Source organism: Scylla paramamosain, chromosome 11, assembly GCF_035594125.1.
Source record: "Scylla paramamosain isolate STU-SP2022 chromosome 11, ASM3559412v1, whole genome shotgun sequence".
NCBI lineage: Eukaryota > Metazoa > Arthropoda > Malacostraca > Decapoda > Portunidae > Scylla > Scylla paramamosain.
The window spans coordinates 1008318-1025000 of record NC_087161.1 but is presented as its reverse complement, the minus strand read 5'-3'; the positions used below and the strand labels follow the sequence as shown (position 1 = coordinate 1025000).

The 16683-nt window shown below is 42.3% G+C and overlaps 1 protein-coding gene across 10 annotated transcripts in view; it reads left to right on the top strand.

Moving 5' to 3' along the window:
• The window catches only part of LOC135104751 (uncharacterized), an 89980-nt gene extending 74137 nt beyond the window's left edge, over positions 1-15843 (top strand). For 3 of the 10 annotated variants that reach the window (XM_064012312.1, XM_064012311.1, XM_064012309.1), the window contains 13 exons: positions 2574-2682; positions 2868-3037; positions 4548-4830; positions 5427-5839; positions 6440-6568; positions 6901-7113; positions 7741-7951; positions 8741-9009; positions 9161-9289; positions 9595-9713; positions 10452-10581; positions 11148-11228; positions 11745-15843. In XM_064012312.1, the coding sequence (XP_063868382.1) occupies positions 2912-3037; positions 4548-4830; positions 5427-5839; positions 6440-6568; positions 6901-7113; positions 7741-7951; positions 8741-9009; positions 9161-9289; positions 9595-9713; positions 10452-10581; positions 11148-11228; positions 11745-12038 (2397 nt within the window). In that variant the 5' untranslated portion in view covers positions 2574-2682; positions 2868-2911 and the 3' untranslated portion in view covers positions 12039-15843. The other 7 variants (XM_064012314.1, XM_064012310.1, XM_064012318.1 and 4 more) reach the window with 7 other exon arrangements.
• Positions 15844-16683: the final 840 nt, after the last annotated feature.

The following is a 16683-nucleotide window of genomic DNA, read 5'->3' as shown; positions in this document are numbered from 1 at the left end:
GACAAGTAGGCTAATAGGGAAGAAGGAAGGGGAAGAGGAAGGTAGAGAGGACGAGGAGAGGTACGAGGGAAGGAAGGAATGAAGGAAGGAAAAAAGAAGGGGAGGTACGAAGGAAGAGGAGGAGAGGAGGGCAGGAGGGGAGGAAAGAAGGGATGAAAGGGGAGAGAGAGGACATGAGTGGAGTATGAGGTGCATCAGTTTCTGCGTTACTAATATAATGTGTATGATGGTGGTAATGTTAGTAGATGGTAGTAATGTTTGGTTTTCCTTTGTGTTCTATCTTATTTCCCCTTCCGTACTAGTCTTTAATGTCTTCTGTATATTTTTAACGATTGCCTAACACTTTCTTTCTTTTTAAATATCCAGATCTCCTTTTTAATCCGAATCTCATATTTTTTTTTACCTAAAATAAACAAAACACTCTTTACGCATTAAGTCAATTAGGATTTCCCTTTATGTTCAGTCTTGTTCCCCTCTCTCCCCTTCAAATCTTTCACATCTTCTATATACATTTAAACGATTATCTTAACTCTTGCACTCTTTTGATTTCATATTCAAATCTCCTTTTTTTAGTTTTTCCTTTGTGTTTTACCTTGATCCCCTCTTTCCCTTCAAATTTTTCATATCTTTATATTTTAAATGTTTATCTCGACTCTTGCACTTTATCAATATCCATTTTTTAATCCATATTTCTATATTTTATTTGTTTAGCTATTTACTTACTTATTTGTTTGTTTGTGTATTTTATTTATTCATTTATTTAGCTAATAGAAACACGTGCAATTCCTTATTCCTGATAACGTCACTGAGGAAGGACCAGTGACGTCACAATAGGGGATGACGTCATGATTGGGAAGACCAATAGGGTGTCCTTATCCTTGTGGCGTCATAAGAAGCGCTGTGCTGTAGTAGAATAGGGAGAAAGGAGAGAAGGAAAAGGAATGAAGGAGAGTAGGGAAAGGGAAGGATAGTTAGGGAGCATGGAGGATGGCAGGAGAGAGAGAGAGAGAGAGAGAGAGAGAGAGAGAGAGAGAGAGAGAGAGAGAGAGAGAGAGAGAGAGAACGACCAGAGTAAGTAAAGAATTAACAGCACCACCACCACCACCACCTCCTCCTCTTCCTCCTCCATCCATCCTTCCCACACACATCCTTACATCCTCTCCCCTTCCCTCCTCCCCTCCTCCCCTCCTCCCCTGCCCCTTTCTATGGATAATAACCATAATAATAACAATACCTCTCCTTCAGTGGTCGAGGGATATAATTACCACCATAAATTCCATTCAGGAAAGAAATAATTTAGTTTCTCCTTGAAAAATAAACCTCGCATTTTCTTTCAGGCGATGGAGGACTAAAGTTAATTACTCTCCGTGGCATGTGCGTAGTTGCCAGTCTGTTAATAAAAGCGCTTGAGAAACATGTTATATATGAATGAATAAACCCTGTGTAGACTTGTGCATTGTATTTCACACCATATTCAAGCCCAATAGAGTTTTGTCCTGGCTTCCCTACCCTGCGCCGACTAGGAATGGAGGCTGAGATGCGAGATAATGTTGATTTTTCCGCGATATATCCGTAAAATGATCACCTGAACGCAATATCAGGACACGAATAGGTAGAAGAGGTCATAATGGGTATAACACATGGAGTTGAATTGCCTTAAGGTACATATTTAGTCAGTAAAAAGGCATTCGAACACGTGAAGGCTTATTGATCAAGAGAGGGGTCCCATTCCCAGCCATCTCCGCCAATCAGCGACCGTCCAGCCTCCGCCTCTCCCACGCTGATTGGTCCAAATAATAATAACAAATGACGCAATCTTTAAATCCCGCCGTGGCATCGTAAACATTGCATTTCTCGCCCTTTTAATCCCGTGAGCGGTCAGTTTGAGGGAAGGGAGAGCAGGGGAGAGGTGATGCGTTGCTGACTCACGCGAGATAAGACGAGAGGAGAGAAGAAGTAGGTGGTAATGTGTTTAGTTTCGCAGTGATTTTTATTGGTGGTGTTTAAATGAATGGATGTGCGTGTAGTAATGTTTCTGGTGGCAGTGTTATGTTTGTTTTTGTATATTTTTGGTGATGTTTGACTGACTGACGTGAGATAAGGCAAGATGAGAGGAGAGAAGAGAGCATGTGCGTTCAGTTATATAGTCAGTTAGTGAAGTGTAATGTACGGATGAATATGTGGATAAGTGAATGTGCTGGAATAGTCAGATTGATACATTGTTATGGTTTTTGGTGAGTGTCTCGGGATCTTTTTTGGTTTTATTATAGTTTAAGCCATTACACACTACGTGGTAATAACCTACCTCATTTTGTTCTTCTCACTATTCACATCATTTCTAATGATTACACTACTTGTCGGAAATTAATAATAACGCCGTGGGCCATGGGTAGAGATTGGGGACATTGGCTTAAACTATAAATTTACCTCTTTTTTAATATCGAAATTTCATGTTTTCTTGTGTAATTTTTGTGTTTTACTAATCCAACCCAAACTATCTTTGGAAATAATTTTCCTTTAGTAAATCTTACCAATAACAGCTTTTGATGTATTCTATTGTCATCACCCTCCAGGACAAGCAAGACAACGAGGTTTTATGGTGAGGAAGACCAAAATTGGCCAAATTTGGGACATCTCAAGAAAATCTAAGGAGAAAACACCACTTTGGGGAAATTCCTAAAAGTTTGTCAACAAGCAAGGAGTATCCACCCCCATACACCCTACACTGTCCTAACCTTCTGAAGTCACTAACCTTGCTTATTTTACCCCCATGTACCCATATCAAACTGAAGGTGCTGCCCAGAAAATAAGCTAATAATTAATATGTTCACTGCCATTCATGTCACCACCACCACTACAACCACCAGGGTCATGATGCTGAGAGGAGGAGAAGGTCACCAGCACAGTTAAGATGAGTGACCCTGATCCTGACCTGCGTGACCTCCACGATGCCGTGCTGACCTTTGACCCTGCAGTAGTGAGGGCAGCTCTTGACAAGTACAATGCTGGGTCCAAGGAGAAGCCATGGTGTGGTGAGGTGCGCTGTGTTGTGTTGTGTTGCTGGGAAATTCTGTGGTGTTGTGTAGTGATAGAGATGTGATGAATGTTTTTTTAGTGGTATGTGGTGTGCTGTGTTTTGTTCTGTGGTGTTGCATTGTTAGAAATACGAGTGAATTCTTTGGTGTGTTGTGTTGTGTTGGTGGTGAATTTAGTGGTGTTACATGGTGTTATGTTGCATTGGTGGTGAACTTAGTGGTGTTATGTGGCATTGTGTTGTGTTAAAATTACCAGTGAAATTTGTGGTATTGCATTGGAGGTACTAGTGAATGTGTGGCTTTGTGTTGTGTTGCTGTACTTAAAGATGCTGATAGATTTTTTGGTCAGCCACATCCCACTAAATTCTAGATAACACAAGTTTTCATGAGCTATTTCAACGTTTTTTTTTTATTAATCTCATACTTACAAATCAGCATATAGTTACTGTAGAGTGAGAATAAATCAACAGGATGCTTGCAAGGAAGGAGGGATGTGTTGGCAGTGGTGAAGGAGGTAATGAAATCTTAAAGTGAAGAAAAAGAAGGATCATACAAACAGTTAGTGATTTTCTTTTATAGTTACAAAGGTTTATATGGTCACTGTGGAGCTAGAATAAATCATGTAGGTGTTTGCAAGGAATGAAAGAATATGTTAGCAATAGTGAAACCAATAATGAAAACAATTAATTATATAAACAAGTACAAGTCTTTTAACAATTATAATAAAACTGTTTAAGATTTCTGAAGAGCAAAACCAACTGAGAGCAAATCATCTAGAAGGAAGGAATATGAAAGTGATAGTGAAACAGGCAGAGAAAAAGAGGAAATCCAAAATATATAAACAAGTAATCTTTTAATAATTAATTAACTGTTTTATGGTCACTAAAGCAAAATCAATCAAGAATAAGGGATATTTCAACACTAATAACAAAGGCAGTGAGGTCTTCAGGAAGGTACTGTACATTGCAACACACAACTAGTCCTTCTCTCTAGTGCAGGGGAAGCCACACCAGTGACAGAAAGGAGGATCACCTCTCTTAATGCTACAGTTTTAACTTTGTTGCTGAGTTACTGTATCCTCAGCCCCTCCTCCCTTTGTGCCTGCCTTCCTTCTCTGTGGCTTTGGTTTGGTATAAGTCCATGTGTGTGTTTGTGTTTGTATGTGTGTGTTTGTGTCTTTTTTTTTCCTCATATGCTGTCATTGAAATAGTATAAATGTAAGTGTTTTTATATCTATTTATCTATCTATCTTACTATCTTATATCTACTTATCTATGTTTGTCTGTATGCCCATTTGTCTGTCTGTCTGTCTGTCTGTCTATCTATATACATACTTAACTATTTATCAATGTACTACCTACTTATATATACAGTATATCTATTTACTAGACTACCCATGACCAAACTGTGCATCACTTTCCTTCACATTCATCTGAGCAACGTAACATAATGAACACCACCACAACATCATCACACCATAACACCACCCATCCACCTCTTCCACCTTCACAGGACGGCTCCACACCACTTCACACCATATGCAAGTCAGGCAGGACTCACATTCCACCCTGGCCCTCTACTCCCCCTTCAAAGACTCAGGAGGGGGGTGAGGTGGATCAGGTGGAATGGGAGCCTGCCCCCACTCCACCTGCCCCACCATGGAGTGGAGGGAGTGGAGGGGAGAGGCACCACAGACTCCGCATGTGCATTGTGTACATGCTGTGTGATGCAGGGATAGATGTGAATGCTGTTGATGGATGCGGACTCACACCACTCCACTATGCTGCCAGGAGAGGTGGGTGTGTGGATGAGGAAGGTGAGGAAGCTGTGTAACTGGAAAAAAAGTGGATGTGAATGCTGTGGAGAGTATGTGTGGCTTGGAGTAAGTGGATTTGAATGTTGTGGATGGTTGTGGACTGATGCTGCTCCACTGTGATGCCAGGAGAGGTTTGTATGTGGATGAGGAAGGTGAGGAAGCTGTGTAGGTGGGAAAAAAGTGGATGTGAATGCTGTGGAGGATGTGTATGGCTGAGAGACAGTGGATTTGAATAATGTGGATGGATGTTTGTGGTGTGTGGGGATGTGGAAAAAGTGCATTTGCTTTTGCTGTTGTTTCTGTGTAAGGGTCAGAGTTCACTACCTTTCAAAACTACATAAAAAGTTTTTTTAATTGTCGCTTTCCTAAAAAATCTAATGAGATGTCTTTCTTTTCCTCTTCTGAAATACATAGTTTGTTCTGTGTGTGTAAAGACCATTGCCAACAAAAAAAAATATGAAAAGTGTCTAGTATTGATGGTGAAAATGGTGGAGGTGATAGTGATGACTGACAGTGGTGGTGAAGTGATGACTGGCATTGGTGGTGGAGGTAACAGTGGTGATGCATTCCCACAGGTGATGCAGCCCTGTGTGATGCGCTGCTGCAGTGTGGCGCTGACCTTGAGGCACAGCATAAGGGGTGCCCGCTGTGGGTGGAGGTGGCGGCTGCAGCACAGAGAGAGAGAGAGGGAGAGGCACAGCACAGACTCAGCAAGGAAGAAGAGAAACACACAGACAAGATTAAAGATGAAAATGAGAAAAAGAACAGGAACAAAAAAGAGAAAGAGATAGAGAAGAAATATGAACATGGAGACAAAGCTGAAGAGAATAAAGAAGAGAAATACAAAGTTGATGGAAATGAACAAGAAAAGTCTATTCTTATTCCCTCTCCTGGCCGCCCTCACTGCCCCGCCCAGGCTGTGTGTAGGCTGTTCAGGTTCTACTGGCCGGGGCTGTGGCGTGCTGTGGCTGAGGAGGATGTGAACAAGGTGAGAGAAGGAGGGTGGGAGGGATTGGAGGAGAGAGGAATGAAGGAAGGATGGGAGGAGGAGGGATTACAGAAGAGGGGAGTGAATATACAAAGGAAGACAAACAGCAAACCTTGAGGTCCTTACTAGTAGGAGAGACAGAATGGCAAAATAAAATGGATGGGAAGAGATGGGTGATAGGAGGTGAGGGTGATGGGAGAGGAGGATGAGAAATGGATGTAAGGGATATGATTGTTAAAAGACTTCCAGGTTGTAAGACTAAAGACAATGAGATCATAACAGAATCATTACCATGTTGTGTTCATAGGATTCAAATTTCCTTTCAACACTCAGCAAGCACAGGGACCACCATATGAAGGCTGGATGAGTTATTGCAATTTCCATCATTTTTTTATATTGTGTTCTATGTTAACTTGAGAGAGACTTCAAGACATCCACAAATTTGATAACCATTTGGACAACATTTTTAGGCAGCTGGCACCTTCAATGGGCCTTTTTTTTTTTTCATATAGCTTTTTGTTACCTTGGATCAGAACCCTCTCCTATATATAAAAAAAAAAAAGTGACCCAACACTGACACACACTTGTTTTTCCTGACAGGTGCGACAGCTGGTCAATGCGTGGTGCAAGGTTGACCTGCGGCGAGGGGGCATGACCCTGCTGGAGGTAGCTCAGAGCACTGCCAATGAGACCATCACCTCCCTGCTGCTCTCCATCCAGCCCTCCCTGGTGTGTGTCCCTTCACCTGCTGCTGTGGGGACTGAAAGAAGGAGCAGGGAGACCAACAAAGAGAGGGACCCCTACATTATCATCTTGCTTAGGGGCCTTTTGAAATAACCATTATAGTAGTTTTAAATAATACCTCTCTTCTCCCCTATAAACTCAGAATTCTAAATAATGCATCTCCTTTTCTCTCTTCGTCCACCAATAGACAACCTCCCTAAGATCTAAATTACTGTCCTCCTTTCCTCTCATTAACCCTGACTTCTAAATGCTTCTCCTTCCCCTTCATCCATTCTCACAATCACTAAAATATCCCCTTTCTCTGTCTCCACCCACAGGCACTAGTCCACTCCTGCCTAGCCAACAATCTCCCAGCCGTCTGTGCCTTGCTTGCCTCATCCGCCCGGCCCAGACTCAACCTGGACATCCGACGGCTGAGTGAGCGTGCTGCCCCTCTACTGTACTTTGTGGTGCGTGCTGGCCACTACCGCACCGCTGGGGAGCTATGCCGCCATGGAGCTTCCTGCCTGGCCCACATGCTGCCTGATGGGGTAGGTGGGTGCTGGGGTGGGGTGGGATGGGGAGGTGTTGGTTGTGTTCAGGGTGAGTGGTGAGGCTGGAAAGGTAGGTAAGGGTGTGTTTGGTGATGTAGCGGGATTGGAAGATAGGAAGTGTTGATAGGTAGATGAGATAGTGCAGTGTTGTGGAAAGCTCTTGTCTATTGAGTTGCCACATTATAGATAGATTATAGATAGCAAGTGAAGTGTAATAATGTGTGTGTGTGTATGTGTGTGTGTGTGTGTGTGTGTGTGTGTGTGTGTGTGTGTGGGTGGGTGCTTGTGTGTGAACTGGTTTTCATCTCAGAGGGGGAAAGATACAACAGAATGAATGTACAGGGTTGTGAAGGCAGTATACAAAATCAAATTGGATTGTGATGAGGAAAGCTTGAAGACACTAGTGTAGAGTAAGGTGAGGCAAGAATAGATACACAGATAAGTTGTTCAGTGTAAGAGGAAGAGTAGACAGATTGATGAGCTAGAGATGAGGTAGGATGGACTGTGGGATGACAGTTAAAATCCCTCACCCTCTCCCTTTCCCATCCCTCTCTCCCTCTCCTCTTCTCCCTCTTTCCCTTCTCCTCTTCTTCCTCTCCTTTACTCACCACCAGCCTCCCGCAGACAGGACGCAGCCACCCAGAGTCAGCCGTGGTATTTGAGGCACTGGAGCCATGGCTGCCTGCTGAGGTGCTGGCCAACATCCTGCCATCTCCAGGCTCCCGACAAGCAGAGGCGCTGGCCCGGGCCTGCAGCAGTGGTGGTGGCAGTGTCCTCAGGGTGGCTGTGGAGAGGGGTGTGTCAGCCCAGGCTGTGGAGGCCCTGGTGTGTGTAGGTGAGTGTGTGTGTGTGTGTGTGTGTGTGTGTGTGTGTGTGTGTGTGTGTGTTTACCTTGTTCACTTTTTTTTGTTAACTTTTTTCATCTATAAGATAAGATTCTGGCCTAGGGCAACAAAAAGGCTATGAAAAGTCTCATTCAAGGTGGTAATTCCTTACTTTACCTAGTTTTATTTATCTAGTGACTTACAAATATAAAATTACACTGTGGGCAAACCAAGAGAGGCAAGAGTGAGGTGGCCTGGACATGTCAACAGATAAAGAAGATGAAAAGGATCCCATTTTCATATCTTCCTTATTCACCCATCACCTCTCTTTGTGGACTGGTACCTTCAGTGGGCCTTTCTTTTATAACCTTTCTGTCACCTACATAAAATAATAGAAACTTCTGTACACTTCTACCATCCACTTTACCTTATCACCTCAACAGTCCCCAGTATCACCCCTTGGAAGACCACACCCCATCTCTATACCCTCTAATCCACATTCTTACCTGATCTAATCCCTCTAATCCTATCAATCACCACACCCAGTCACCCCATCATTTCTCTAATTTTGACTAAACCTTTTCACTTTACATAAAAAAAATATTCCTGTCATCTGCTATACTTTATCACCCCACCACACCCCTATATCACTGCAACACACACCCAACACACCCCAACACACATCTATATCACCACAATACACCCCTATACCATCCCAATATACCCCTATACCACCCCAACACACCCCCATATAACCCTAACACACCTATACCATCCCAACATCCCCATATCACCCACAGGAGGCCCAGCATTGGTGTGTGAGCGTGATGCAGAAGGCCTTACCCCACACGACCTGGCCATCAGACTAGGCCGGCCCCACCTTGCCCAGCTCCTGGACACCCACACCACTGCCTGGCTGGCCACCCCGACCCCACACCCCTCCTGCCGTGCCGCCCTGGCCCTGGGGGGGTACGGCCGGCTGGTGACGCTGGCTGCCGCTGCTGGGGAAGTGGCTGAAGGGGGCTTGGAGGAGGTGAAGGGGTTCCTGGAGGAGTATTGGAGGTGTCAGGTGCGTTGAGGGTGTGTGTGTGTGTGTGTGTGTGTGTGTGTGTGTGTTCTAATAAGTGTATATAAGAAAGTAAATATGGCTTGCAGATTAATTTATACTTACTGTATGTGTGTTTGTGTGTGTGTGTGTGTGTGTGTGTGCTCTCCCACAGGCATTCCTGGCACAGGTGTTTGCAGCGGTGGGGGAGGGTGTCGGGGAGGCAGTGGTGGCAGAGGTGGTGCAGGGCTACCACAGCGACACCTTCCACCTGTCTGATGTGCTGTGGAGGGGCCGCCTGCAGGTGAGAGAGAGAGAGAGAGAGAGAGAGAGAGAGGTAAATGATGAGACTGATCCACTTGAAGGTTTTTTAATCATATTTCTTGTTATTGTTTGCACATTTTCTTATTTAATGATGTTTTTTCTTATTTACTGCTGTTTTCTTGATGCCCTCATTTTATTGAATACTTCAGCTGACTTTTGTGATGCAAAATGCACTTTAGCTTACTGTTGAGAAAATGAGAGAGAGAGAGAGAGAGAGAGAGAGAGAGAGAGAGAGAGAAACCCTGACAGCTTTTTCTTACCCTCCTCCTCCTCTTCTTCCCCCAGGGTGACGGCATGCCCCTGCTGCACTGGGCAGTCCTGCATGGCCACCTGGCAGCGCTGGACCTTATCCTCAAGCCTCCTCAGGGCACTGGTTCCCCCCAACACCCTCCCCTGACCACCAGGTGAGTGTCCCTGCCTCCCCCAGTGCCCCTCCTCCCCAGCTGACACCCCTGCTGACAGAGACCTTTGAATCCTGTCACTGAAGGTTCTTGGACTTCTGCACCATTTCTGCATCAGACTTCCACTACCTTTTAAAAGGCTCTAGTTGAAGTGACATGGATTTTAATGGTGTTTTTACAGTTCTAGTGACAAATTAACAAGATTTCTATGTTATTAACAGGAGAAGCTCTCTTGTGAATTAGTTTATCATCTCTGTGGCTTTGGAAAACAATTGTGGTGAGAGAGCAAAGTGTTTCTGAATGTGGGCCCTGCATCCTGCTAACTCCTTTCACATGTATTATAGTCTACCATATTGTTGTCTTGTATTCATTATAAGTATCTCTTGTTGCCTCCCCTTGCACCAGATTCTGTACCTACTATCCCCTGTCACATTTACAGTCTAACACCTTTCTTATGTGTTATTTATTATCATCAGTGTCTTTTTATGTCATACCCTCATATTCTGTCCCTGCTATCCCAGCCATCTCATGTTCATCATAGTCTATCTCCTGTTTTCTGTTTGTTATCATTCTCAAGTCCTGTCACCAAGCTGTCACACACTAGGTTCTGTCTCTGCCAACTCCTGTCACATTAACTGTCATATGCCACCTTTTTGCCTATTTATGATCATTCTGAGGTCCTGCCAGTGCCTGCCCATCTCTACTTGCCTTATATTCCTCATCCTGTCACCGCCATCCCAGGTTCTGCCCAGACGAGGTGAGGGACCCATGGTGTCGCACTGCCCTGCACTATGCCCTTGCCCTGCAGGGGGGAGGTGCCCTTGCTGCTGCCCTGCTGGATGCTGGCTGCTCTGAGCATACTCTGGACATGGTGAGTGAGTGTGTGTGTGTGTGTGTGTGTGTGTGTGTGTGTGTGTGTGTGTGTGTGTCTTTACCTAGTTGTTCTCTGCAGGGTCAAGGAAAGCTCTTTTTGCCTTGCCTTCATGTTTATATTTGTCCAATTTCTCTTTAAACATGTCTCCACTGTCCATTATAACCACATCTTTATTTAGGTAATTCCAAGTGTTTGTGTGTGTGTGTGTGTGTGTGTGTGTGTGTGTTTGTGTTTGTGTTTGTGTATGATGCTCTCTTTTTCTCTTTCTCCCTCGCTCTGTATTTAAAATCTTTAATTCTTAGCCTCTTTTTTCAAGCCATTCTTTTCCAATGTACATGATTCTGTTGTGACACATGAGGCATTTCCAATCTCTACAACTCTGAACATTTATTTTCATCCCATTCCTTCTCTCAGTACATGATTCCACTATTATGCATGGAATATTCAAAACCACTCTCTAACTTAGCCTATTTTTTCATCCCATCCTACATACATTACTATTTCTTTACCCCTCTGCCTCCGCCCACAGTATTGCCTCCCTGAACCTCTGCCTTTCCCTACAGTATGGTCGAGAACCGCTGGACTTCCGAGATGTGAGAGGAAGCCCTGCCATGGAGAACCTGCTGGAGAACCTCAGAAACAAGGTGTGTGTGTGTGTGTGTGTGTGTATGTGAAGTTGTATTTGTCTTATTGTGGTCTTTAAATGTGTTTTTCTTGTTTTACATGGTCACAGTTCATATTAAAGTGTTCATTTCAGAGTCCAAGTTATAGTTTAAATTTGTTGCTTTTTTTTTTTTTGTGTGTGTGTGTGTGTGTGTGTGTGTGTGTGTGTGTGTGTGTGTGTGTGTGTGTGTGTGTGTGTGTGTTTAATGTGTTGTAGCTATACAGTACTGAATGAAGTTTGTTTTGTCCTGTTTTTATAATCACACTAGCATGTTTGATTTTAAGATTCATATATTTATTGTTTTCTTGCATCAGTACCTCTAGTAATGCATTTTATTGGCTTGTTACTTGTGTGGGTGTGTGAGAGAGAGAGAGAGAGAGAGGGGGGGGGAATTTAAGTATTACCTCCTCTTACTCATTTTCTTCCACTACATTCTTTAATAACAACACTCTCCCTCATCCCTTCCTTAATTAAACCTGATCCTCCATGCCCCCAGGTGTACGGAGAGCCCCGCCCTGACCCCTGGGACCCCGAGGTGTTGCGCTCCCACCTGCAACACCTGAGGAGACAGCGATTCCACCAGCACCACCACCAGCACCACAACCACCACCACCACCACAACCACCACCACAACCACCACCACCACCACCACAAGTTCCCCACACCTCCTTCAAGTGACTTCCATTGGCCACTTCCCCAACCTGCAGGAGAGGAGGAGGAAGAGGAGGAGGAAGAGGAAGATGAGGAGGAGGAGAGGGAAGGTGGATGGCGTGTATGTGTGGTGATGTGAGGTTTAGGTGTGTGTGTGTGTGTGTGTGTGTGTGTGTGTGTGTGTGTGTGTGTGTGTGTGTGTGTGTATGTGTGTGTGTGTGTGTGTGTGTGTGTGTAATGGTGAATGAATCCAGTTAGGTACTTAAACATTTAGATAAAAAAAAAAAGTGAAAAAGTGCTTACCTGATCTACCAAAAGTGAAATGCACAATTGTTTTTATTATTTTCTGCTGTCTGATCAGCAAGAGACATGAATTAATGAGTAGTTTAAAAATAGATGGGAATATATTGACTCGTTAGCTCTACATTAGCCAAAGTGTAGAATATTAACTGTAGTTTTGATGCCATTCATGATATTTTTTCCCTATATTAATCATCATAATAATAACAATGATAATAATAACAACTACAGTGTCTATTTGTTGATGTTATTTCATTTACACATTTATCATTATTTTCTTCTACGTAAGAGGGGTTCAGGTCAAAGAAATGCCCACAGAAGATGCCAGTCTCTTACAATGACCGTCTGAATGCACATCTAAAACTTACATTGTGAAGCATCTTGAAATGCCTTTATTTGGTCTTGATCCCACAGCACCTGGTTTTGTTCCTGGAAGATTAGAGAGAAGAGCTTGACTTTTTGAAGCCTTGTTCATCTCCCCTGCCAATGGTGATGCAGGGGGAGCTGTTGAATTGGTGTCTGTGGAGGTCCTTGATGCCTCTCTGTGTTATCTGCTATGCACTGACTTTTCAGGTTGTGAGGTTGTTGGTTCATTGTCTTTCTTCTTCGGGCTATTTCTTTACTAATGTACAAAGTCTTCTGGTAATTCCTCAGTCACACCCATTACAAGCATGTCTTCTTTTGCATCCATAAATCTTTTCTTACATCTTCCTCTCTCCTGCTGTGTACATCTATCTCCATCATCATCCTCCTCACATACACTGAGCCTCCAAGCACAGAAGGATCACATGTAGATCATCTAGTCTTGTGTTGTCTCCTGATTTTCTTATTTTATATTCTCACCCTCCAGATATCACCAGAATTTCCTTACAATATGCCAGGAGTAGTAAAGAAATGGTTATAATATTTAGTAGCTGTTCAGCTGTTGATATTTACAAAGAATGTTTGACATATGATTTCTTGACATCCAAGTTATTCAGGTTTATAAGTGTGTTCTGTAGCTATTTGTAGTGTAATGTAGTTGGTTTACATTATATTTGTGCTTATTTTTCTTTCAAATAGCAATTTTTAGTGTTTTAGTGTAGGAATAATTATTAGATTCATCTTTTACTTTTATACAATAGTCTTTCACTTTGGATTAATGCAGCTTGTCACAAACAGCCACGTAAAGGTCAACAGGTCTGCTGCTGATTGCTCGTACCTCATAGTTCACTCCATGACATCTATAGAAACACTCCATTCAGTTCTTGGCTGCATCTCTTCAACATCTTTAACAATTTTCCTCAATCTTTTTCACCCTCTTTAGCATCTTTCCTGTCTTACATCTAACTATATCCTTTTCCACTCTTTAGCACCTTTCCTCAGTTTTACATCTTCTGGCTACACTCTTTTTTTATTCTCTTTAGCATCCTTATCAGGCTTATATTTCTTGGCTACATTTTTCCACTCTCATTAGCATCCTTCCTCAGTCTTACATCTTCTGGCTACACTCTTTTATTTTCTTTAGCATCCTTACTCAGGCTTATGTTTCTTGCCTACACTCTTTTTTCATTCTCTTTTAGCATCCTTCCTCAGGCTTATGTTCCCTGGCTACACTCTTTTTCATTCTCTTTAGCACCCTTCCTCGGTCTTACATCTGCTGGCTACACTCTTTTTTTTATTCTCTTTAGTATCCTTTCTCAGGCTTATGTTTCTTGGTTACACTCTTTTTCACTCTCTTTAGCATCCTTCCTCAGTCTTAACTCTAATCTCCTGTGAGTTTCCTTGTAACACGTGCCAACTTGGATTCTCAGATCAGGGGACTTAATAAACAAAAGAAAACAAAGGAAGCTGCAAGAAGCCATCAGGCCTACATGTGGCCAATCCCTGTATAAAACCTATCTTCCTTTTTCCACTTATTATACTCATCTATATATTTGTCTAATCTTCTTTTAAGGCTCCCTAATGATTCAACACTAAGAACCTGATTGAAGAAAACACATAAAACAGTGGCAGTAAGTGTGTTAGATTAATTGAATGTTGATAATTGAGTGTTTTTCTAGTGTCAGTTTTGCCTCATCTTTGAAAATGATGTATTGTTGATAGTGTTGATAGTGTTCTGAATGCATTGTTTGATAGGTATTGTCACCATAGCTAGTTGTCATCACTATACTTGTCACCATCACTGCTACTAGCTATGTTTTCATTGTCATCACCATCACCAACACAGTCACCACCACAGTTAGCTATGTTTTCACTGTCACCATCACCATGAGCTTGTTATCATCACCTCCAGTTATGTTTTTTACTAGTAACACCACTGTCACCACCACAAGCACTGCCATCACCACCACCACTGCCAACACAAGCAGTATAGTTGTCAACACCACCACCACCACCACCACCACTGCTAGTCATTCACACAAAGATAGGGAAGATGCATAATTGAAAGTAGACAGATAGCAAAAGTTTATTAGTTGAAAAAATATAGAGAAATTAAGAGCATAGAAATGAACAATACAAAGAGTAAACTATTCTTGATGCCTCACCAAATAGTTATGATTATTATGATGACAGTTAGGATGTATTGTGTAAACTGATGCAGGGTGTTGAAGAGGAAATAGAAGGATAAGTACCCATCACATCTGTAAAGTTTAGCTGTAGTGGAAGTAAAGAAAAAGGAGATGAATGGATGTATTTCAAAGTTTGTTCATGAAAGGCGTGTTTTGTGTGTGTGTGTGTGTGTGTGTGTGTGTGTGTGTGTGTGTGTGTGTGTGTGTGTGTGTGTGTGTGTGTGTGTGTGTGTGTGTGTGTGTGTGTGTGAAGCTACAGATGAATTCTTTCTCTAATAAGATGGATGTAATTGAGTTTAAGAAAATAAGGGAAGCTGCAAGAAGCCATCAGACCTACACGTGGCAGTCCTAGTATAAAACATGCCCACCTATTTCCACCTATCATCCCCATCTATAAATTTGTCTAATATTCTTCTAAAGTTCCCTAATGACTTACACTAACTTGATTACTGAGTCCATTCTGTAAGTCTATTCTGTATTCTATTTGAGAACCAATTCCTTCCTATCTCTTTTTTTATCTAACTTTATTAAGCTTGAACCAGTTATTTCTTGTTCTATCCTGAGTACGAGTACTGTTTAGGATAAGCAAGAATATTCACAGACAGCAAATTGTGTGGCTGTGTGAATATTTGTGATCATTATGTATGTGCAGACACATTTTTCAGATTTAACAGTTTTTCCTTTCATTTCACTGTTTTTCTCAGATTTTTAATGAAACTTTGATGCAATTGATATGTGATCGACTTAAAATGAATAATGTTAGTAATAATTGTATGTACAGGCTGTCAGGAATGTTTCTTTTATCACCGTTTGTATGTATAGGCAGTTGTAAATCTATTTTATCATTGTTTCAGCAATATTTGTATGCGCAGCCAGTTATGAATGTTTATTTTATCTTCATTTCAGGAATAACTGTATTCTGTATTTAACCATTCTTTCCCCAGTAATTATATGAACAGGCAGTTATCAATGCTATTTTATCATCATTTCAGAGTTAATTGTATGTAAAACCAAATGCTTATTTTACCATTATTTCCTGATATGTCGCAATGTGCCACTAATCTGGTCTTTCTAAAACAAACATGCCCTCCATCCCACACCTTTCACTACCCTGAGTAACTGTTGCCTTCCACCTGCAACTGGGAAGGTAAAAGGATAAGCTGAAGAAGTACATGTGTGAAAGGGGCATTAATAGAGGCCAGAAGGGTAAAGTGAAGAGGTCTTAGTAGAGGTCAGGAGCTTAAATAGGTGAGGAGGGAGGGTCTGTATAGAGAGAGGTGTTAGTAGAGGCCAGGTGGTTAATCTAGCAAGGGAGTGTTTGGATAGTCAGAGGTGATTAAACAGGTGAGGAGGGAGTGTCTGGATAGGGAGAGGTGTTAGTAAAGGCCAGTAGCTTGAATAGGTGAGATCGGAGTGTCTGGATAGGGAGAGATGGAGGTTCTTCCACTAAGGACATTGCCAGAGAGAGAGAGTGAGGCATTAGAGACTTGGATAAAAGGTACTACTGGCATATAGAGAATGTCACGTGTAGAAGGGGCTGCCATGTGTAGGCCTGATGGCTTCTTGCAGCTTAAATTTCCTTATGTTTTCATGTAAATATTGGCTAGTCACTGTCGAAAGTCTAAGCATGGGCCACATAATTTTTCAATATCTTTGGCATCTTCCCTCAATCCTGTGATCTGCCAGTCTGCGTAAAACCTGATAAATGTTAGATCCTCAGATTATAGGACTTATGAATGAAGAAAACACAAGGCACAGGCTATAGAAGTTAGCATGACAGATTACTGAATGCTGGCCACAACTACGTATGTATCAGTGTCTGGTTTAAACAAGTATTGCACTGGTTTGTGGAAATATTACAACTTAATGGTTTGCTCTTGCAGAAGGAGCTGAAAATACGGGAGTTAAAATGAAGGAGATTAGAGTGAAGAG